The 23,669-nt window shown below is 40.3% G+C and overlaps 1 protein-coding gene across 4 annotated transcripts in view; it reads left to right on the top strand.

Moving 5' to 3' along the window:
* Wdr37 (WD repeat domain 37) overlaps nt 1-23,669 on the top strand; it is a 70,468-nt gene that overhangs the window by 30,969 nt on the left and 15,830 nt on the right. For 3 of the 4 annotated variants that reach the window (XM_075970264.1, XM_075970265.1, XM_075970263.1), the window contains 5 exons: nt 987-1,058; nt 3,247-3,291; nt 5,100-5,176; nt 13,243-13,483; nt 14,669-14,810. In XM_075970264.1, the coding sequence (XP_075826379.1) occupies nt 987-1,058; nt 3,247-3,291; nt 5,100-5,176; nt 13,243-13,483; nt 14,669-14,810 (577 nt within the window). The remainder of the gene's footprint in view (nt 1-986; nt 1,059-3,246; nt 3,292-5,099; nt 5,177-13,242; nt 13,484-14,668; nt 14,811-23,669) is intronic. The other variant, XM_075970266.1, reaches the window with a different exon arrangement.

Raw genomic sequence — 23,669 nt, forward strand, 5'->3', positions numbered from 1 at the left:
CTCTCTCTTTTTTTTTTTTGTTTTGCATTTTGAGAAAGGGTTTCACTATATAGCTCTGTGGAACTTGCTCTAAAGACCAGGCTGGCTTTGAAGTCACATAGATTTGCCTGCTTCTGCTTCCCAAGTCCTGGGATTAATGGAGTCCATCACCACCACCTGGCCTGGATTCTTATTTTTAAAAGTAAAAGACACAGGAAACCTAGTTAGAGTGTTGAGAGTGTCTTTGCCTGTTTGTTGTTGTAGTCATACTAAAATGTCTTTGATGATTTGAAAATATTATTAAAAAAGGAGGAGTGACTTCTAAAGATTCTGAAATTTCATTTGGATAATTGACTACTATTTCATTTTAGAATTTTCTTTAATTCCCCCCCCCCCAATGCTTATGAGAAGAAAAGGTCCAAAGGGACAGCCATCATTTCATATAATTTGACTGAATTGGAGGCGAATTGACTTTGAGAATCACAGGTGTTCTGGAAGGCTCTGGTTTTAGGAGAAGATAATAGACCTGTGATGACGTCTGCATGCCAGTTTCACACGTGATGGCCTCGGTGTCATAGTCCACTAGGATGTCAAGTCCAGCTGTCCTTTCCAGTTCCGTGGCTTCAGACAAGCCACAACACTTTAGGATAACTGAATTGTACAAAGTAGTAGAATCAAAGTTGCAAGAACTATTCGGGGGACTGGAGAGATGACTCGGGTAAGAACACTGGCTGTTCTTCCAGAGACCCCAGTTTGAGTTCTGATTTTCAACACCCACATGGTGCCTCCCAGCTGTTCTTAACTCTAGTCCCAATGGATCCAGAACCCTCGCCTATCCTTCAAGGGTACATGGACATACACGCAGGCAAAAATGTCCATACACTAAAATAAAACTAAATTAAAAATACCTATTAGGGCTATATGACAACATTTTTAGAATATTAATGTATTTTTTAAGAGACTGTAAAATTAGTGATGGCTAAGTTCTGACATCTTTGTCTTTTTAGATCACACGGCTTTGCTGTGGAGCATAGAGACGGGCAGATGTCTTGTCAAATATGCCGGCCATATGGGCTCAGGTAAGCATTTACCTAAAGGGGCACAGCATCAGAAGCTGGGTTTCTTTGGTGCCTTTTTAGTTTTCTTCATAATACTGTCTATATTGGTAGAAAGTTTTATACTTGATATAAAATTTTAATATTTTGGTGGGTGGGGGACAGTGTGATGCAGTCAGAGTAGATAAGCTTTACCTTGTATGAGTAATACAGGGAAAAGACAGCTGTGCTATGTGTTAGTCTTCATTGTGTAACTTTATAATTATTTGTTAATGCTTAATAGTTTGGTCAGGCAAAGTAAAGGCTGCTCCCACATCCCACAGCCTGTGTTTGGATCTGCAGTTTCTATTCTACAGTAGCTCTCTCCCGCCTCTTCAGTGAATCCTGGGTGTTAACAATGTTTTGATCAAATTTCATTTTTACATTTTTCTTCCAAACATTTGTAAATTTCTTCCACCTAGAATGTCTTCATCCAGTCTCTGTGCAGGGCTGCCTACCAGTTCATTCCCCTCCTTTGCTAGCTCCCCTGTTCCCTTAGCGTTGATAGATAGTCTTGTTATTGGGCACTTAGGTCAGGAGTGTGTGATTTCTTCTCTGCTGTGCCTGTGACCATCCTAACAGTTCATAGAAATCAACAGGACAGAGCCTAGAACATAATGTGAGTTTAGGGAAGGGACTTGGGCTCCTGTTGCCTCCATTCTCTTACAGAAACTTCTTTCCCTCCCTCCCTCCCTCCCTCCCTCCCTCCCTCCCTCCCCCCCCCCCCCCCCGCTTTTTTTGTTGGTGCTAAGTTTAACCTGAAGAAAACAGGGTTTAAAGATCCTCAGTTTTGAAAGAGTCTTCTTTTTTTTTTTTAATAATTTATTTATTTATTATGTATACAATATTTGTCTGTGTGTATGCCAGCCGACCAGAAGAGGGCATCAGACCCTATTACAGATGGTTGTGAGCCACCATGTAGTTGCTGGGAATTGAACTCAGGACCTTTGGAAGAGCAGGCAATGCTCTTAACCTCTGAGCCATCTTTCCAGCCCCCGAGTCTTCTTTTTTTTGATATATAATATTCCCACTCATTTCAGTCCTGAGATTTTTAGTCCCTGGAGCCATTCCTTTGGTCTTTTACATAGAGTGGAAGCCTCTTTTGATTTTGGAGGTCAGCTTCAGATGGACTCCTGCATGTTGTTAAAACACAATAATTCTCCCAGTGGAGAAAAGGTGACAGTCTGGTAGCCAAAGAGAGGGACACAGTGTGTGTCTTTTGAGAACATCTCTGCTTATGTTGCAGTTCGGCTTAGGCTCACATTTATAGACTCAACCTCACCTTTAGCTTGTGCTAAGCACACCCATGAATGAATCTTTATTTAACTCAGCACCTTCCTGACCATCTTGGTGGTCTCCTCTAAGGCTAGGCCTCTGAATCTTAGCCTCTCCCCCACCTCCTCTCTTTCTTAGCACCTTCTCTCCCTTTACAGTATTAACATTGTCATAACAATAGCAACCTGTTCCTGCTGCTGCTTGTCTCTTTTGTCCCTTTCTTATTAGTCTGTTCTTTCTTAGTTTATAAATACAGTGCCCCAAATATAGTACTAGGAACTCAAAAATACGATAAAATTTTGTAGAACATGCGGTACAGTCTCCATGCTTTTAAAAGAACGATGTATATATTTTTATTTTATGTGTATTATTTTTGCCTGAAAATTTATATGCACCATTTGTGTACCTGGTGCTGAGAGGTCAGAAGAGGGTGTTGGATCTGTTGGAACTAGAGTTTTAACAGGTTGTAAGCAGCCATGTTGATGCTGGGAGCTGAGCCTGAATTTTCTATAAGAACAGTAAGAATTCTTAACCACTAAGTTGTCTTTCTAGCCCATTTACCCCTGGTTTATTTTTAAAATAAATTTGCTTATTTTTAGCATTATAACATTTATTACTTATAAGAAAATAACATTTTTTCACCAGCTCTTTTATATTATTTATTTCAGTATTGAAAGTAAATAGAATTCTCTCTTTTTTATATAGCTTTTTAGTAAAACATAATTTTAAAGGCATAGCTAACAAAATTGTACTAATGGATAATTTTTTGAAATTTGGCAAATTCTCAAACTGTCAGAGTTTATTAAAATTTATAACTAACTTGTAATACAATAGCTAATAAATATTGATGACATGGTTTGTTATCTTAAGCCTGTTTTTTTAATATTTTGTTTTGCAGTAAATTCTATAAAATTTCATCCCTCAGAGCAGTTGGCTCTTACTGGTATGTTTGTTTTTCCTTTCTTAAATGAAATTATTAGTAATCTTAAAACAGCTGTAAATTTTGTATTCTTTTGTTAGTACTATCAGAATTATTCATAGCACTTACGAAAGTTAGACAATCTTTAGTAGACATTTTATGAACTATTTCCATTTCTTTCTAGGTAATTTACCTAAGCTGTAGTAGCTTGTGTATGTTATATTTTAGACTGGCTTTAAGAACATAGCTTGATTTACTGCTTTTAGAAGGTAGCCTTTTTTTAAAAAAAAAAAGATTTATTTATTTATGTGTACAACATTCCTTCCATGTGTGCCCGCATGCCCGAAGGGGGCACCAGATCTCACTATAGATGGCCACCATGTGGTTGCTGGGAATTGAACTCAGGAACTCTGGAAGAGCAGTCAGTGCTCTTAACCACTGAGCCAGCTCTCCAGCCCCAAGGTAGCCTTTTGAACTGAGGATTATTTCTGCAAAATTGTCAGGCCACTGTGGAGTCATATGTTTTGGGGTACAGGCTATAATCTTGGAGAGTATGTGTTAGCTTTGGTGGGCCAGAGGTTGTCATGCTTCTGAAAAAGACCAGTTAGTAAGTATATTGTCTTTGACAGATTGTATGACGTCTGTCCCTGCTTTGTCCTGTTTTTATAGCATGAAAGTGTGTCTCTGTAGGAGGTGATGGGACATGACAGTTTATTTACAGAAATGGTCCAGATTGTGCTGACCCAGGATAGAGTGCATGTTGAGATGACACAGTGCTCTGTGCAGGTGGAAGGTTTAAGAGGGAGCCCAACATGAGAACTTTTAATGTGTAATGAGCAAGACTTTTCACACGTGATGGGAAGCTTACTCTAAATAATTTCCCAGTCTTTGATGATCATATCTTACTACATAATATGTGAGGAGTTGAGGTGGGGAAGACACTGAAGGTTTATTGTTTGATTGGTAGAGGAAAGACACTAGGAGTATGGAAGTTGGATATGTCTAGATATAAACCAAAGGCTTAGAAAGGAGAAGCGAAACCAAGTGACATCTAAGAAAAAATTAGACTGCAGTTTTTATATAGTGTTGATTTGAAGAGAAACTGGCAATTGCCAATCAGTTGATTTCGGCCATAACAAATGCACTGTCAGCTCATGGAAACTTCTTTAGGTAAGTTTTGCAGCAGTGAAGACAGATGGAAAGCAGACCACTTAGGAGAGGGCTGGGAATACCACTCAGGAGTCTAAGAGGGCCTTCAGTGCCCTGGGTGGCTGCTCTTTGTCTTCCACTCCTGATGAGAGCATTTTCTTACAAATTTATGCTAGAAAGAAGAGGAATATGAAAGCAACACAAATAAGTAATGCTAATAGTAACATGATAAGTAAAACATATTGTTAAGTCCTACTAATGATGAATGGATGCAGGTATCATTTCCTTTCCCGAAACATCTCAGGCTGTTGTAGTCACAAATGTAATGCAATAGAATACTTATTACATAGATTAAAAATAAACTCTTTATAATTATTCTCCTTAAATATAGAGAATTTAAGAAAACATTTTCTTAAATATTTCTCTAAATATAGAGAAATCAAAGTTTCTCTAAGGTAAAAGAGGAAATATTTTCTTTAGTAATTGTAACCCTAATTTTGTATATTGTTCTATTCTTAATAACCTTGTACAGTCTGAAATCATTATTTAAATAAAGTATATTTATTTTGCTAAATGATCACTAAGTTAGAAAAGCATGATTGATGTTTGGCCACAGTGTAGGAAAGAGCACATTTTATGCATGTTTTGCCCAGTGGATAATCTTCGCCCATTTGTCTCTTCAGCTTCTGGAGATCAGACTGCTCATATTTGGAGATACGTGGTACAGCTTCCAACACCTCAGCCTGTTGCCGACACTAGCGTAAGCATGTTTAGTTACTCTGACAGTTAACTGTTGGTCTGCTCATGCATGACTCTGGATGTTTGCAAATTTTAGAATAAGCTGATAGTGTCTGGTGTGGTTGGATGTGGCGTAACTGACCTACGTTTAAATGATTAGTGTAGACGTGAACTGTGAATTTAATCAGCTGCCCCAGCAGACACGGGGAGCAGAGAAGAGTTGTACTGCAATGGGTAAGGAACAGAGCATAGGTGACATGGAGGAAGACTGCCAGAGTGCTGGGGCTCTCGTAAGCACCAGGAAGTGGAACTGCCTGGCTATAAATATGTGTCTTCCTTTGGATAAGGGACCAAGGATCTGAAAGTGATTTGGAAATTGCCATAGGCCTGATGTTGGCTTCTCCTCATATCAAAGGGCAGGCTTCTTGGTTTTCATCCTCCCTACTTCTCTGCTTCATTTTCTTCTTTTCTATCCCTCTTTTTTCTTTTTAACAGACATGATTTAATTGTAACCCAACCCAAGCTGGCCTTGAATTTGCATTTTCCCTCAGCTTCACTAGAGCATGGCCTCTCTTTGGTTTTGGGCCATGGGGATTGGGGGACAGAGTGCCACAGCTCAGTGCCTTAGCAGGGATGGGACTGCCCAGCTAGCTGTCATGGTGAGGAAGCTTCCTTAGTGGTTCTAAAAGGTAAAGAATGGAGCCTAAGGTTGGCTTAAGATCTAATGGAATCTGCTTGACTAGATTTGGGGTTTGTTTGAAACCTGTTTTTCTTCCCTCCTTTTCTTTTGCTCCCTTTTGGAATAGAATTACTTGTCCTGTACTTCTGCAGTATTGTATTTTGAATAAATATAGCTTGTTTGTTTTCTGTGGTCTATAGCTAGTTAGGATTTTTGCCTGGGGATAAATTATACCTTGATTCTCATGTAGACCTCCCATTTTTTTTGTAATATTATCTGTCTATCTGTCTGTCTGTCTGTCTGTCTATGGGTGCTGGGAATTGAACTCCGATTCTCTGGAAGAGCAGTGCATGCTCTTAAACACTGAGCCATCTCTCTAGCCCCAGAGCTCCCGATTTAAATGGGATTTTGTTAAAACTGTACTTTAGATTGAGAGTTAATGTTGGAATGAGCTGATGTCTAGGGATAGAATGAATGTATTTTCCAGTGTAGAAAGGTGTAATTTGGAGGCCCAGCTTAGAATGTTATGGTTGTGATTTATGTCATCCCCAAATTTGTATGCTAATGTGGCTTTAATTGGAATTAATACCTTTAAGAAAGTAGTCCAAGTTTAATGAGACCATAGGGTAGGACCCTGATCTGATAATATTATTGTCCTTAAGATACCGGAGGGACTGCTTTCTATTCTCTCCATTACATGAAAGGCAGCTGTTCACCAGGTGGGAAAAGCCCTTCTTTCAGAAAGTGAACTGGTTGGTACCTTTATAATGGACTTCTGCTCTCCAGAATTAACTAGTCATTTCACCTTCTAAAACATGAGGTTTCGGAGCCTTTTTTGAGTCTTTTTTCTATGGTCTCTCCAATGGAACACATGTTTAACATTACACATGGCCTAAACTATACATATGATCTTGACACTCAAATGCTTTCCTCTGTGTTGCTTGTCTGAGGAGGTCGCTCCATCCTATATCTGGGTGTTCATTTCTTACTATTTTTTTTTTTTAAAGCAAAAGTCTATTTTGCTCACTGTTGTAGGTCAGTAGTCCGGTTAGTTAACACACCCATCATGAAGTTTGGACTTCTCTGTGACACACTCTTTTGTCTCCCTGCTCTGTTCCTAGCTACTCCATAAAATCTTTTGTTTGTTTTTATTACTTTAAAAATAACACCAATCAAAATTCCCACTTCCTCCCCTCCTCCCTCTTTCCTCCCACTCCCCCCACCCTCCCTCCACCGCCCTCCAGTCCTAAGAGAGGGCAAGACACCCTGCCCTGTGGGAAGTCCAAGGCCCTCCCCACTACATTCAGGCTGAGCAAGGTATGTATCCAAAGAGAATAGGATCTCAAAAAGCTAGTACATGCAGTAGAGACAAATCCCAGTGCCATTGTCCTTGGCCCCTCAGTTTGTCCCAACTGTCAAGCACATGGGACCAGTTTTGATCCCATGCTTGTTCATTCCCAGTCCAGCTGGAGTTGGTGAAAGCTCCCATTAGCTCAGGTACACTGTCTCAGTGGGTGGACCAACCCCTCATGGTCCTGACTTCCTTGCTCATATTCTCCCTCCTTCCACTCTTCAACAGGACCTTGGGAGCTCAGTCCAGTGATCCAGTGTGGGTCTCTGTCTCCATCCGTCGCCGGACAAAGGTTCTATGATGATATTCAAGATAGTCATTAGTCTGTCTATGGGACAAGGCCAGTTAAGGTACCCTCTCTTCCACTGTCCAGGGTCCTAGGTGGGGTCATCCCCGTGGACTCCAGGGAACCCTCCAGAGCCAAGCCTCTTGCCAACCCCCAAATAGCTCCCTTAATTAAAATATCTTCTTCCCTGCTCCCATATCTGTCCTTCCTCCATCTCAACCATCCCACTCCCCCAAGCTCTTCCCAACCCTCCTCTTCTCCCTTCTCTCTCCCTCTCTCCCCTTCCCTCCACCCCACCCTCATCCCCATGCTCCCAACTTTTGCTTGGTGATCTTGTCTGCTTCCAATTTCTAGGAGGATCTATATATGTTTTTCTTTGGGTTCACCTTATTACTTAGCTTCTCAGGGATCATGAACTGTAGGCTCAATGTCCTTTGTTTATGGCTAGAATCCACTGATGAGCGAGAACATACCATATTCATATTTTTGGGTCTGGGTTATCTCACTCAGGATAGTGTTTACTACTTCCATGCAAAATTTAAGATGTCATTGTTTTTTTTTACCGCTGAGTAATACTCTAATGTGTAAATGTGCCACACTTTCTTTATCCAATCTTCCGTTGGGGGGCATGTTTTTTCCAGGTCCTGGCTATTACAAATAATGCTGCTATGAACATAGTTGAACAAATGCTTTTGTAGTATGATTGGGCATCTTTTGCATATATTCCCAAGAGTAATATTGCTAGATCCTGAGGTATGTTGACTCCCAATTTTCTGAGAAACTGCCACACTGATTTCCAAAATGGTTGCACAAGTTTGCATTCCTACCAGCAATGGATAAGTATTCCCCTTCCTCCACATCCTCTCCAGCATAAGCTTTTGATTTTAGCTATTCTGACAGGTGTAAGATAGTATCTCAGAGTTGTTTTGATTTGCATTTCCCTGATCACTAAGGAAGTTGAACATGTCCTTAAATATCTTTTGGCCACTTGAAATTCTTCTATTGAGAATTCTCTGCTTAGTTCAGTACCCCATTTTTTAATTGGGCTATTTAGAATTTTAAGGTTTAGCTTCTTGAGTTCTTTATATATTTTGGAGATCAGACCTTTGTCTGATGTGGGCTTGGTGAAGATCTTCTCCCATTCAGTAGAGGTTGCCTTTTTGTCTTAATGACTGCGTTCTTTGCTTTACAGAAGCATCTCAGTTTCAGGAGGTCCCATTTATTCATTGTTGCTCTTATTGTCTGTGCTACTGGGGTTATGTAGGAAGTTATCTCCTGTGCTCATGCGTTGCAGGCTACTGCCCACTTTCTCTTCTATCAGGTTCAGTGTGGTCAGATTTATTTATTTATTTATTTTTATTTTTTATTTTTTTTGGGTTTTTCGAGACAGGGTTTTGGAGCCTGTCCTGGAACTAGCTCTTTTTTTTTTAAAATATTTATTTATTTATGTATACAATATTCTGTCGGTATGCCTGAAGGCCAGAAGAGGGCGCCAGACCTCTTTACAGATGGTTGTGAGCCACCATGTGGTTGCTGGGAATTGAACTCAGGACCTTTGGAAGAGCAGGCAATGCTCTTAACCACTGAGCCATCTCTCCAGCCCCTGGAACTAGCTCTTGTAGACCAGGCTGGTCTCGAACTCACAGAGATCCGCCTGCCTCTGCCTCCCAAGTGCTGGGATTAAAGGCATGCACCACCACCGCCCGGCTAATGTGGTCAGATTTATATTGAAGTCTTTAATCCATTTGGACTTGAGTTTTGTGCATGGTGATAGATATGAATCTATTTTCATTACTCCATGAAATCTTAAGGAATCCGTTGTTCAGTCTTTTCTGTGTCCCTGGTGTTGGAGGGAGGTTGCTTGTTGATTCCTGGCCTCCCGGCCAGCTTAGACCTGAAATAATCACACAGAAACTATATTACTTAAATCACTGCTTGGTCCTTTAGCTCTAGCTTCTTATTGGCTAACTCTTACATATTAATTTAACCCATTTCTATTAATCTGTGTATTGCCACGTGGCTGTGGCTTACTGGCTAGAGTTTCGAAATGTCTGACTCTGGCAGTGGCTCCATGGCTTCTCCCTAAGTATGCCCTTCTTTCTCTCAGCATTCAGTTCTGTCTTTCCTGCCTACCTAAATTCTGCCCTGCTATAGGTCCAAAGCAATTTCTTTATTCATTAGTGGTAATCACAGCATACTGAGGGAAATCCACATCACCTTGGGAAACTATTTGGGGATTTTTTTTTTTTTTCGAGACACTGTTTCTCTGTGTATCTGGCTGTCCTAGAATTCACTCTGTAGACTAGGCTGGCCTTGAACTCAGAGAGATCCACCTGCCTCTGCCTCCTAAATACTGGGATTAAAGGCATGTGCCACCACTGCCCAGGGAAACCGTTGTGTAGCATACAAGAGAGATATCCACTGAGTTTCTCCATGGACCACCATTGGGAAATACAAATGGACAAGACTGTGTCAACTGTCACATTCCGTATTCTTTGCTGGAGCTATGTTCATCACCTAGTCAGAGAGATCCTTGTCCACAGAGCATCCAGAACTGTGCAGCAGCACAGATACAGGACCGCCAGACTCCTTGGATGCAGGCATGGGAGCTAAGAAGCCCCGTGACAAGGAGCCAGGCCCTTCTGGACAGTTTTATGAGTAACAGCAGAGACAGGAGGCGTTTAGACACTGAGCTCAGAGCTACAGCAGTGCTGTAGTATTCCCGTCAGGCATTTCCTGTGATTGTAGCAGCCCTTCCTGTCTTGGTATGTTTATCTGCCAGGACTCATTCTTCTCTTGAATAGCGTGGCCTGGGAACAAAGCTCTCATCTCATGCAGAAGGGAAAGGGTTTTACCAGCCTTTGCTTTTCCACAGATTTCCAGGCTCTCAACTTCTTTAACCAGTTGAATCTAATCTAGTGGCTGCCTACCATAGCTCCTTTTCCATAGTTCATCAGGAGTCATCTTTGTAGAATAACGAATATCTTGATACCCAGATAACTCCCCCTTTGCCTTTGAGATGAAGTCCTTTCTTTGCTGGGCTTCCCCTCCCCTTCTCCTGTTGTTTGCTTTTGAAGCAGGCCCTCACTGTGTAGCTCTGACTGCCCCTCACCTTTTACGATATCCCTGCCTCAGCCTCCACAGTGCAGGGATTATAAGCATGAGCATTAGGTTCCTAGACTACAGAGTCTATTCTGCTTTCCCTTTGCAAATCTCTCTGGTCTTAGTTTTTATACTCCACACTTCAGCCCATACTGAAAACAAGTATGCTTTTTTAGTTATCACATTCTGTCCTTTCTTAGCTGTACCTACCTTCCCCAAACTTCCCTTCCTTCACATGTTAATCGCGTGTGGCTTCATTGAAGAGTTACACTACCCTGTGTACTATGCATTCTGCACTCTTAACCAGATTTTAGCATAGTCTGATGATTCTTTGTTGTCATTATTAGAGTTCTGCTTCCTCTCTTCCTGATAATGTTTCTGCAGTGCTTCCTTCCATCCTTAGAGTGGTTCTTACCATCAGCACACAATTCTCCCAGATCCCATCCAGAACTACCACCTCACTGGTTTTCCTTCCCACACCAGCATTTTCAGAAGTGTTGTGTGAATTTACTCTTTTCCCTCTCGAGTCACACTCTGTGTCTAGCTTAGTGTCCCCATGACTGCTGTTTCTCAGTCTTTGCCTTCATGGTTGCTCATCCAGCAGACTCTGAGGCTACTTTTTGATTCTATCAGATACCCTTTCCTTCTGTTTCTTCCTTCCCTTAACCCTTGTTGGGTGGCTCTCTGCTCTACTCGCTGGTGTAAGCGTGAATCTGCTTTTCATCTGTTGTTCTCCTATACTAGTCCTTGTTGGTCTCACTCAGCATCTATGGCTTAAAGGGCTCCCTGTTACTATGGGTCTCAAATTTTGCATACTGACTTTCCTCTTAACTCCATACTTTGGTTGTCATCTAATTACTTCGTATCTCCCTTGGGTGTCTTATATTTGCTTCTGAGTTCTGGACATTCCTTCTAACCTGCTACTTTTATCTTATTATTGATCTCTGTTTATGCTGTTGCCATTCACTTAGTTTGGACCATAAAGTGTCTTCAAATTGTGTGCATGCACACGCATGTGTTCGTAATCTATGTGGATATCTGTTGGCAAATTCTGAAACTTTCCTGAGAGGGTATATTAGTCAGCCTTTCTTCTCATCTTTGTTACTACCACCCACATCTAAATTTCTCTTTCCTGTAGTTATTTTTTCCCTGGTGCTTCCTGGAACTGGTGGCTTCAACATTATGTTATCACAGTCTGTAGACTAGAAGTCTAAGAGCAAGGTAGAAGAAGGATTAATTTATTCTAAGGCCTCTGTCCTTGGCTAGTAGAAGGTCACCTTTTTACTGTGCCCTTGCATGATTTTTCCCTTGTATGTGTCTCTGTTTAATTTTGTATTGCAGTAGTAAATCATGGTAGACTAGGTCCTATATCCAGCCTGATTTGAATTTAATTGCCTCTTAAGGGCCCTTTTCCACTAGGTTCCCATTCTGAGGTCTTATGAGTTTGTGGGTGGTACAGTCTAGTGCATTTCAGCCTCCTTTCATTTTCCTGTGTTTAGCAGATTAATTTAGGTGATACCATGTCTCTGCAGAATAGAGCACAGAGTCCTTTTCATGGCCTACCAGGTTTTCCATAACATCACCTGCTACACTGCTTCCCCCACCCCATCTCCCTGTCTCTCCACACATTGCAAGCTCAGTTGCCTAGCAGGGAAAGAGGATTTTATACTTGTTCCTTCTTCTGCCTAGAATGCTGTTTCCTTTAGTATCTGCATACTCTTCTTTGTTCTCCATAATAGAACTCAATTGTTGTTAGTCTTTCCTCTGTGTGTAATTCTGTGTAAGACAGCAACCCTTCAACTCTCTCTCTTCTGTCCCCTTTCTTACTCTTCACAGCACTCACTGCCAGCTGATTGTATGTGCCATGCATTCCATACCATGTGAATGCAGATGACACAGATGACGTACTTCCTTTTGTATATTGTTCAAGTGTCATCTTCTCATACTAGTATGTGCATACACATGACATCCATTCTTACATTAGTCCATATGTGGGTTTTGTGAGTGTGTGTAGTCTTTCCTGTAAGGACAGGAACTTTACCAATTGTGTTTATGCTGGCATCTTTATGATTTAGAGTAATCATTTCCTCTGCTGTATAAACAACACTGTTTATCAGTATTTATTGAATGAATAAATATTTTTCTTGAAGAGCTGATGTATAGACTTGCAATACAGTTTATGTTATCTGACTTTTAATAAAAGATTTCACTGATACAGGAAATTCAAGTGATCTCTCATTGTTAGAACAGTAGAATTCTAAGATATTATAGTTTAGAAGTTTTAAAAGTATTTAAACAGGCTCCTAAGAATTAAAATGCTTTTTGTATTGTGACATTTAATGTATTCATTTTAATTTCTTATTGTATTTCTAATAAATGGTAAAATGAAAATATTGAAATTTGCTTTATTTTCTATATATTATTGATTAGTGAAAATGAATTTTAGGTCTTTCGATGCCATAGTAGCTTTACTATTTTCCAGGATATTGGCATTCCTTTTATAACCAAGCTTTAACATTGAGAAAGCATTCCTTGAGCACCAGTTACATATCAGATACTGTAATTACATTGGCTCTAATGGTACTAAATCTAGAAAGATAAAGGTGTAGTCATGTCAGAAAAAAATCTCAAGAGTTCTACAAAGCCTTTCTTTTCTGATTTTTACCTTAGCAGCAAATTTCTGGTGAAGATGAAATAGAATGTTCTGATAAAGATGAGCCTGACATTGATGGAGATGTGTCCAGTGACTGCCCTACTGTCCGCGTTCCGCTGACGTCTCTCAAAAGCCATCAGGGTGTGGTTATTGCTGCTGACTGGCTGGTTGGTGGGAAGCAAGTGGTGACAGCCTCATGGGACAGAACTGCCAACCTGTATGATGTGGAGACATCTGAACTTGTTCATTCTCTCACAGGTACCTTGCCGTGAACATCTGAAACTCTTCCTAGCTGGGCTGTTTTTATGTCTAAGCCTACAGATTACTTACAGGCCAGGATTATGTTTAGTGCTATTGGCTATTTGGTTGCCATTTTTGGAGATCCTTTCTGATTAATAGAACTCTTTGTAGCTAAATTTATTTTATCTTCAGGAGATTAATTGTAGCATATAGTATTTTAATATTTGAAATACTGTTGCTGTATTGGTTTTCTGTTTCTCTTTGACTCTTTCTCTCTCTCTCTCTCTCTCTCTCTCTCTCTCTTTTTTAAAAAAAACACACTTAAATAACAGGAATCTGTTACCTTGATGGTTTCCTTGTCAGCTTTTCTATGTCCCGGGTAGCTGCTCCTCAACTGCGAGGGTCTGCTTGGTTGAAGTGAAGGTGTGGCTTGGGCAGGACCTCTGGAATTTGTAGTCTTCTGTGCTCACTGGTTGCTGTAAAAATTCATCCAGTTTCTTGTAGCTATGTGACTGGGGCTGTACAATCTTAGTAGGGGTCAGTTCGGGTCTGTCCTGAGCATCCAGGGCTCCCACCAAAAATCCCTTCCCACATAGCAGGTTGCTGGCTTCCAAGCCAGCAGGAGCATGCCTCTGTTGCCCTGGATTCTCTAGCTTCCGGGAAGGACCTTGGCCCTTTGAATGGTTCCAGCTGTTTAGGCCAGGCCATTAAGGACAGCCTTTCTTCGATTAACACAAAGATGATTGATTTAGAGACCTTAATTACATATGTGGAATTCTCTTTGGTCTGTTGTATACCCCATTTATAGAAAGATATTTTTATAGGCTCTGTCTAAATTCAAGACAGGATGTTGTCCTAAGGGCCCACAAACTATACCATTAGAAGTTATTCTTGTTGTGTTCAGCCTGTTAAAGTGATTTGTCTGACCCTCTAACTGTTAAGACAAGAAATTGAGTTATAGTGTATCTAGTTCCTTATTTTTTTTTTTTTAATGTGGATAGCTGAAATGACTTCAGGCGTCTGAGGGGACAAGCTTCCTCCCATACTACTAAGTAATCCCTTAAGGTTTACTTTTCCCCTCAGCTATTAGTTTTGTCTGTAAAGATGATGGATACTTTTGGTTCTTGTGTTTTTAAAAAAGCTTCACTTTAATTGTGTGTCTGCAGGTGGATGACCTTGTATTTTTGTTGTATTTGGTTGTAGGGCATGACCAGGAGTTAACACACTGTTGCACTCACCCCACCCAGCGGCTCGTGGTGACCTCTTCCCGTGACACAACTTTCCGTCTTTGGGATTTCAGGGACCCTTCCATCCACTCCGTGAATGTTTTCCAAGGACACACGGAGTGAGTTGCAGTTGTTTAGAGATCTTAACTATGAAAAAAAGTGTTCTAGGTTATCATTGAAACTAAGTCTAATCTTAATTTCTACTGTTTGACACTTAGCTCTTTTCCACAATGATGACTCTCTAAACATTTTGGTATGTCTTTCAAAAGATATAGAATACTAAGAAGGCTCTGATGGGCTTAAGAGATTGAATGGGATAGAGTCTGTCAGACTGAGAATGGGTAGCTTAGTAAAGGGAGAATCGAGAAGCACTCCAGGCATGAGTAGTGAGAGCATAATCCTATTATCCACCAAGAGGCCTGATTTACTATGTGCAACTACTCACAAATTATTGTAATGTCTTTTTAAGATTAATTGATTAGCAGATTAGACTAATTTAGATTAGCAAACAAAGTATTGGGTTTAATAACAGCATCATCATACCCATGTGTCAATTATACTCTGTTCTCAACTCTTCCTCTTTCCTTATCTGGTTCCCTTTCTTCTCCCAGTTTGCCTGCTGTCTTAGGGTTTCTCTTGCTGTGAAGACACATCATGACCACGGCAACTCTTATAAAGAAAAGCATTTAATTGGGGCTGGCTTACAGTTCAGAGGTTTAGTCCGTTATTATTATCATGGTAGGAAGCAAGATGTCAAGTAGGCAGACATGGTCCTGGAGAAGGAGCTGACAGTTCAACATCTGTACCTGAAGATAGCAGAAGAGACTTGTTACAGTTGGCATGGCTTGAGCATATAGAGACATCAAAGCCCACTTCCACAGTGGCACACTTCCTCCAACAAGTCCTCACCTACTCCAACAAGGCCACACCTCTTAATAGTGCCACTCCCTATAGGTCAGGCATTCAAACACATTAATGGGGGCCATACCTATTCAAACCACCACACTCTTCTTCTGCCTTTTTTTTAATACACATTCCACTAGTCTCTCTCTTTTCTACCTCCTTTATGATCTACTTCCCAGCCTCTCATGGCTCTTTTTTAGTTTTGTGACTCCCTAATATATAGATAAACCCATGTTTTGTTTTGTATTTTTGAGACAGGGCTTCTCTAGCTATGAAGCCAGTCCTGAAACTAGCTCTTGTGGACCAGGCTGGCCTTGAACTCACAGAGATCCACCTGCCTCTGCCTCCTGAGTGCTGGGATTAAAGGCAAGTGCCACCACTGCTCCCGGCTTGTGTTGTATCTTTTAAAGGTTTTGTTATTATGTGTATTTGCAGGGCATACACTAGGAGTAGGTTTTTTTCTGTCTGTGTATATACACACACACGGATTATGAGTCTAGTGTGTGTCCCTCTCTGCTTGAATTTTATCAAAAAGTTTAGCATGAGACTATCTTAACAGAGCTCTTCCACAAACATACTTTTTGGTCTTTTCAATAAACAAGGAGATTGTGTATCTAGTTTCTCACAACACAGATTAAGGTAGTGTCTGTCATGTCTCTTCCTAGAAAGGTATGTTTTCTAGTTTGGAGTTACTAAGGTGACACTTTGAGATTAGTGATTTTCTTATTCCCCAGCAGCCTTCCATCATTGATGATCCCTGACAACTTAGACAGTACAAGAGTGTTGCAAAACGGTGTGGTTTCTAATTCTGCTATTTTCATGTTAACTAGCTAGCCCTTTTGAGAATAAGCAGATTTCTGGTTATGCTTGTCATTTTGGTAGTCCTTTATTGTCATTTTAATTTTGGCTCTTGGTACCACTGAACCTTCCAGTTGTCCTCTAGTCTCTAGACATTGCTATCATTTTTCTACAATAGGATGATGTGCTAGGCTGGAAAATAGCACTGGCATCTCCCCCAGTTGGTTCTGCTAACCTGTACTGGAGCAAGCAAAATATCAGATTTGAGTTGGGCCAAGAAGAACGTTTTGTTTTCAAGAGCTAGCAGCTATACTTATGATAAGTTAGAGTAAATGCGGTCATAGGCAGACCAGCAGCTTGTCCTTATCATGTTTGCAAGGATAGAATGGATTTTGTGGGGGAACTGATGAAGGCTGGAGCATTGTGTCTGTTTTATAAGTCCTTCGTGTGCCTGGCCAGGTGTAGTTCTGATTCTACAGGTTGGATGTGAAGTTCCCAGATTGGTCAGGCATCGTCTCTATTCCAGAGATGCTATTCCATGAGCAAGCCAGGTGGCTGCCTGGTTTCAGTGGAGTTTAATTTCTAAGGGAGTGATCAAGTATAGCTTCTCCTGGTCTCCAGCTTGCCTTGTGGTGGCATTTTAAGACTTAAAATTGGCACTCTGGTTGTTTGAAATTTTTTTATTTATGTTTCATGCTTTGAGAGAATGTATTTGCTGATGGAGATGCATGCTACAGCTTTTAAGGATGTTTCAATGATGGGGTATTGCTAATTTGTATCCCTTTAGCTGTAAAGTGTAGTGAATGCTAATGTTTGAAATATATAATTAGGGATACATTTTTTTGCAGCTGGCTATTACATGAAACAACAGTTGTTTTAGAAATATGAGGAACATAACTAGTTGTGACCCCCCACACCCCTGGTACACCCTCTTTTGGGTAGTAAGGTCTTGCTATATAGCTGTGGTTCTCCCAAGTGCTGAGGTTAAAGGCATGTGCTACACATTTGGCCTAAGGAGCCCTCCTCCTTTTGTTTTATTAGGTAGGGTTTTTCTGTGTATCTTTGGCCATCCTGGAACTCGCTTGGTAGACCAGATTGGCCTCAAATTCAAGAGATTCGCCCGACTCTGCCTCCCAAGTGCTGGGATTAAAGGCGTTCATCACTATGCCCACTGGAGCTCTTATTTTTAATGTAGGCCAAGGAATATTTAAAAGGTTGGCCCCTCCCCATGCTTGAGACAGTGTCTCTCTACATATCTCTGACTGTCTCTGAACTTACTGTATAGACCAGACTGGATTCAAATTCAAAGATCTGCCAGCTTTTGCTGAGTGCTTTTGTTTTTAAAATAGGTACCAAGAGTAGGCTTACAGTAAAAGCATCTAATTCACATGAACTCTCTCTCCTACCCAGCTTTTCCAAGATGTAAGATAGTTGTTAGATTGCCTTTTTTTTTTTTTTTTTTTTTTTTTTGGTTTTTCGAGACAGGGTTTCTCTGTAGCTTTGGAGCCTATCCTGGAACTAGCTCTGTAGACCAGGCTGGCCTCGAACTCACAGAGATCCGCCTGCCTCTGCCTCCTGAGTGCTGGGATTAAAGGCGTGCGCCACCACCGTCCGGCTGTTAGATTGCCTTTAACCACAGGGTCAGTAAAAGTTTTAATGAGAGTAAAATACATGAGTCAGGCTTATTCTTGCCCAGATTATTTACATTTTCTCTTTTCTTAATTGATTAGTCATGAACTAGCCATATTGCATTGATGTGTATATCTGAAAAGCATTGAAATGTTTTTGTTTGATCCTAATTTCCTTGCTCTGTCAAAAAGGATAAATTTTAATTTTCACAGGCCTTTCTGAATTGGCAGGAGTCAGCTGGATTCTTCTGCTTCTGAATTTTGTGTCGTTAGCTCAGTGGTCAAGAGCATTGACTACTTTTTAGAGAGAGGACCCAAGTTTGATTTCTAGCACCCACATAAGCCACAACAGTCTGTAATTCTAGTTCTGGGGGATCCAAAGCCCTCTTCTGGCCTCCTCACGCACCAGGCACACAAGTGATACACAGACACATGTGCAGGAAAAACACCCATACACATAAAAAAATTTAAAAGAAAAAGAATTTTTTTTAAAAAAAGTGGCTGAGCTTAAAAAGTTCTTTCTGGCCTTTCTTGTGTAGGTTTAGGACTTGGTCAGCAGATGGAGCTGTAGATATCTTTACTGAACACAAAATATTTCTAATAATGATCAGCAGTAAGTCTTTAGAAACACTTCACATTTAGAAAAACAGGAAATGAGACATCTCATATGTTTTTATCTGAGAATCTTCATAGTGACTGTTGCCTTTTACCTTTGTCATGGATTCTGAGAAATTGAGCCCATATGACTAAATAGCAGGTAGCAAATGCATACATATAGCTGAACATCTGTGATCCCTAAAAGGCACACTTTTATTAAAAGCAAACTCAGTTTAATTCCCCATTAAGAGCAGAAGGATAGTCAGTGTCTGCAGCGTGTGTTCTCTTTAATTATTAGGTTGCTGTTCTGAATGTGACGTAAGAAAATAAGCCCTGGCTCTCCTCCTTTATCACTCTGGCAGGGTCCAACTCTGCAGGCTGCAGGATCTTCTGCAGTGGACTGAAACCTTCCTGGATGGTCTGTTTTACCACGTACACGTCCCATGCATTCCGCCTAGCACCCTCTGAATGAGGACATGGAAAGGGTTTTTAGAAGCAAAGATGATTTTCTGGATTCTTCACTATTCTTTTCCTGAATGCTACAATACAAAAAAGTCAAATTCTCCACTTTTATGTTTAATGTTTTTATTGGTGTATCTCTAAAAAATTGTCAACTGTTAACATTAGAGACGGGGACGGGGAGATACACTGAAAAACGCTGTCTCAAAAAAACCAAAAAGAGGAAAGAAAGTTGTATTGTAGTTCAAGTTTTCATTTATGAGAACTCAGCATAGTTCCTTTTTTTCCTTTTTTTTTCTTTTTTTTGAGACAGAGTTTCTCTTTGTTGCTCTGGCTGTCCTGGAACTCTGTAGATTATATTGGCATCGATCTCACAGAGATCCGTCTGCCTCTGCCTCCCCAAGTGCTGGGATTAAAAGTGTGTGCCACCACGCCTGGCTCTACATAAATTCTTTAGTTAAAGAACCAGTGTCTCTAGTGTGAACAGTTGACAACTTCTAGTTAATCTGAATTTCTGTATCTTGGGTTTTCTTAAGGCAAGGTGTAGTTATATAAGCACCAAAATTATTAGTCCAGTTTTGTGCTACAATTTCTCAAGGAGTTGAGATTTTTTTCCCCCTTTTAATTTTCTCTTTCTGTTATTCATGTACTTTTACATGACTTTGGTGCCTTTTTGAAAAACTAGGGTTTGAGATATAATGCTTCTCTGTAAGATTTAAAAAAAAAAACTGTAGCCAAATGGTCCCTTGAAATTTGTTCTGTCATTATGTTTGCTGGATGCTGACAGAGCTCCTTGATGTCAGCTGTGCTTAAGGCTTTTACTTTTATCACGTTTTTAGAAAGCACTAATAAGCCCTTTTCGTCTTTGATGTGTTTCATTGATTTTCACCGTGTATTATGACATCTCTTCATTATAATAGGGATTCTACCATATTAGTATTTATTGAATGTAATGGTGTATTTCTTACTGGATCAGTCTTCAGTAGCTCTGTGTAGTTTGTCTGAAGAATAATTTTAGGTACACCATATAATATTGTTTTACTAATAGCAAGAATACAAAATTATATGCCTTGGTCTTGGAAAAATAGATGGCTACTTTGAAAAATTTTTTAAAAAAATTTTTTTTAAATATTTATTTATTTATTATGTATACAATGTTCTGTCTGTATGCCTGCAGGCCAGAAGAGGGCGCCAGACCTCATTACAGATGGTTGTGAGCCACCATGTGGTTGCTGGGAATTGAACTCAGGACCTTTGGAAGAGCAGGCAATGCTCTTAACCACTGAGCCATCTCTCCAGCCCCTACTTTGAAAATTTTAACATAGGAATTTCTCCTGGAGGTTGAAATGATTGTTTCCCATAAATTTCTATTATGATTATCAACAGCGGATACTAAAATTCAGTGCCTTTCTTCTTAATTAGCTAACTCTTCTGTGTAATGATGTGGTTTTTACCTGGTAGTGTAATTTAGTAGCCCAGGCATCCACTTCCTAAGCCAGTGTTTCCCCTCTTTATCTGTTGTCCGCCTGTTCAGCTGGACTCCACACAGTTGTCGAACTAAATGGTTGTGGACTATACATGTATGTGTGAGAAACTCTTACTATTATGAAAGTTGTTAGGTTAAATCTGCTTTCTGCCCTTTGAGAGGAGCATGTGAGGTAGATAGATGCTTATTCGATTGCTTATAAATAACCAAAGGCTTCCATGCCACTTCTCTGAGATTAATTCCCCTTGGTACCTTTGCCTTGTCTAAGAACTTGACATTTTTTCCTTTCCTCTCCACTATCCCCCTTTCCTCAGGTTCTGAGCCCCCCTCCCTTTTGTTTCAATTACTAAGAAAAGAAACTGACAGTTGAGCAGTCACTGGTCATTAAACTTCCTCCATGGGTGGCCAATGAGTAGTTTATATACCCACTGACAGTATTTGTTTACATGTGTGAATAAACTTTGGCATTGGAAACAGTTGGAAATTAGCTCAGAGTAGATGAATATTTGAGAATGGAAGGTTTTTATTTCTTTTTGGTTTTCTTTGTACATAGTTGTAGCTTTATTCTCAATGTAAGATTTGGTAACTTTTTTCTAAGAAAACTGAAATGCATCTAACAAAACAAAAATGTCTCTTAAAATTGCAATGATTATTTTGAAGTTATGACATTTTCATATGCCTTCATTGTCAAGTATCTGGTGGAAGGTACTTACTACTAAGTACTAAATTCTAGATAGACTCATCAAGGTGGAAGTAGCTTTGTATTATCTTGGCTGTTTTATTTATGCTTTTAAAATGATGTTTTTACCTGGGTAACAGTCAATTTTAATTAGGACTGCATTTTGTTCTTTGTCAAAGTCGTGTGGGAATTACTTGGGTATAGGCTAGATAGCTTTCTGGTGTCAAGCTGCCTTCTGATGGAGATTTTGGAGGCCTGTACTTGTTTTTTTTTAAATTTTAATTAATTAATTTAAGTTAATTTTGTTTTGTGCTTTTGATACAAGGTTTCATGGAGCCTCTCTTTCTTTAATAACTACACTTAAATCTATGGTAAAATCTTCATATTTAGCTCAGGCTAGTGTTGAACTCAATGTATGGCTGAGATAAGCCCGAACTTCTGTTTTTTTTTTTTGTTGTTGTTGTTTTGTTTTTTGTTTTTTTTTTTCTTCAACCTCCCAGGTGCTGCGATTACAGGCGAGCACCACTGTAGCCAAATTGTGCTTAGTTTTACAATCTGGTTTACTACTGGTGACTGCTGTTTACACTCTCTGTGTGAGGAGGAGGTAACATGGAATCAAAGATACCGGCGAGTAGTGCTCTCTAGGGACAGGAGTATAACACCAGAAGTGTATTCACAAGTAGAAATGGCCATTTGAGAAATAAATCCACCTGTAAGATTACAGTGGCCTCAAAACCACGCCTCAGTTTTTTTTAGGGATTTGGCCCTTGACAGGCTACATGTGCCAGTAGAAGGCCCTATATCCATGCACATACTGGGAGCATTGAGTAGACTCATTGGGTTAAAATCAAACATATGAAATTGGGAAGAAATAGTGATGAGGGTTAGGGGAGGAATTTAGAGGTAAGGGAATGGGGGTAGACTTGATTAAAAAAAACATGTCTGAAATTCCGTATATGCATTTCAATAAAAATAAATAAATGAATAAATCAAGGGTGAAAATAACTAAGGCTAGTGGTATGGTGTTAAACTCCTATTGTAGGTTTCTCTCTCTCTTTTTTTTTAAATCCCCTTAGGGGCTGGCCTAAATCAGAAGTTCCTGTTGTCTCCACCTGAGCCCAAGTACTAGGATCATAGGTGTGTTTGCCACTATGCTCATAGGTGTTGCTGAGGATGGAACCCAGGGCTTTGTATATGCTGTTAGCAAGCACTCTTCCAACTGAGCTACATTCTCAGTCCATTTTCTCAGTTTAATTACTAGCTTAATTATGTCACACAAATTTGCGGGAAAACATAGTGGTCAGTTGACGGAGATAGCATGTAGCTGCACTGGTGAGGTTGAAGCCAGCCTTGGCTGCATTGAGGTATTGTCTCCAACCACCCAGTTAAGAAACTGATAAAAAGAAGTAGCAAAAGGAAATGAGTGCTTTTAAGTGGATGAATGGATATTTTACCACAGACTGTAAATGTTCTGACTCACTGTAATGGACAGGAGACATGTCCAACCAAGTACAGGTAGAATTGTTTATTAGTTGAGACAGTTTATATAACAATCCTGACTGGCAGCTCTCTCTGTAGACCAGACTTGAACTCACAGAGATCCACCTGCTTCTGCCTCCCAAGTGCTGGATTAAAGGCTTGGGCCATCATGCCTGGCCCCAGTATAGGTTGAAACTACTTTGTGTCGTGTAGAATCTGCAAAGTAGGGATGATAGGAGCTGCCAAAAACCTCCAGCTTCTGAAGGAAAAGATGGTAATGATAATGGAGTTAAGGCATGTTTTGGTCCTGGCATGGCCAGTATTGGTGGACAATGTGTCCATACTTAGCTAAGGTGAGATGATCACCTGATCAGACTTGCAACTGCTGGCACTCCCTTTTTCAGTCATCTACTGCCTGGTTCTCTGCTTTGCACTGGAGCTCCAAGATTGGCACTGGGTAGTAGGTCAGCATAATGGCATTAACTACCATCTTTGGGGAGCCAGCTGTTCCACATAAATAGTTTCTCCAATAATCTCTTAAGGACAAAATTTATTTTCAAGTTATCTCTTTTTTTTATTGCTTTATAAATAATACCATTCAAAGTTTCTACCTCCTCCCCTCCTCCCATTTCCCTCTGACTCCCCCTTCCCTCTTCCCCCTCCATCCAGGCCTAGGAAGGTGTGCATCCAAACAGAGTAGGATCCCAAAAATCCTGTACATGCAGTAGAATCAAATCCCAGTACCATTATCATTGGCTTCTCAGTCAGCCTCCATTGTCAGCCACATTCAGAGAGACCGGTTTGATCACATGCTCATTCAGTCCCAGTCCAGCTGACCTTGGTGAGCTCCCATTAGATCAGGGACACTGTCTCAGTGGGTGGATGCACCCCTCACGGTCCTGATTTCCTTGCTCATCTTCTCTTTCCTTCTGCTCTTCAGCTGGACCTT

The sequence above is a fragment of the Microtus pennsylvanicus genome, chromosome 4, assembly GCF_037038515.1.
Source record: "Microtus pennsylvanicus isolate mMicPen1 chromosome 4, mMicPen1.hap1, whole genome shotgun sequence".
Lineage (NCBI taxonomy): Eukaryota > Metazoa > Chordata > Mammalia > Rodentia > Cricetidae > Microtus > Microtus pennsylvanicus.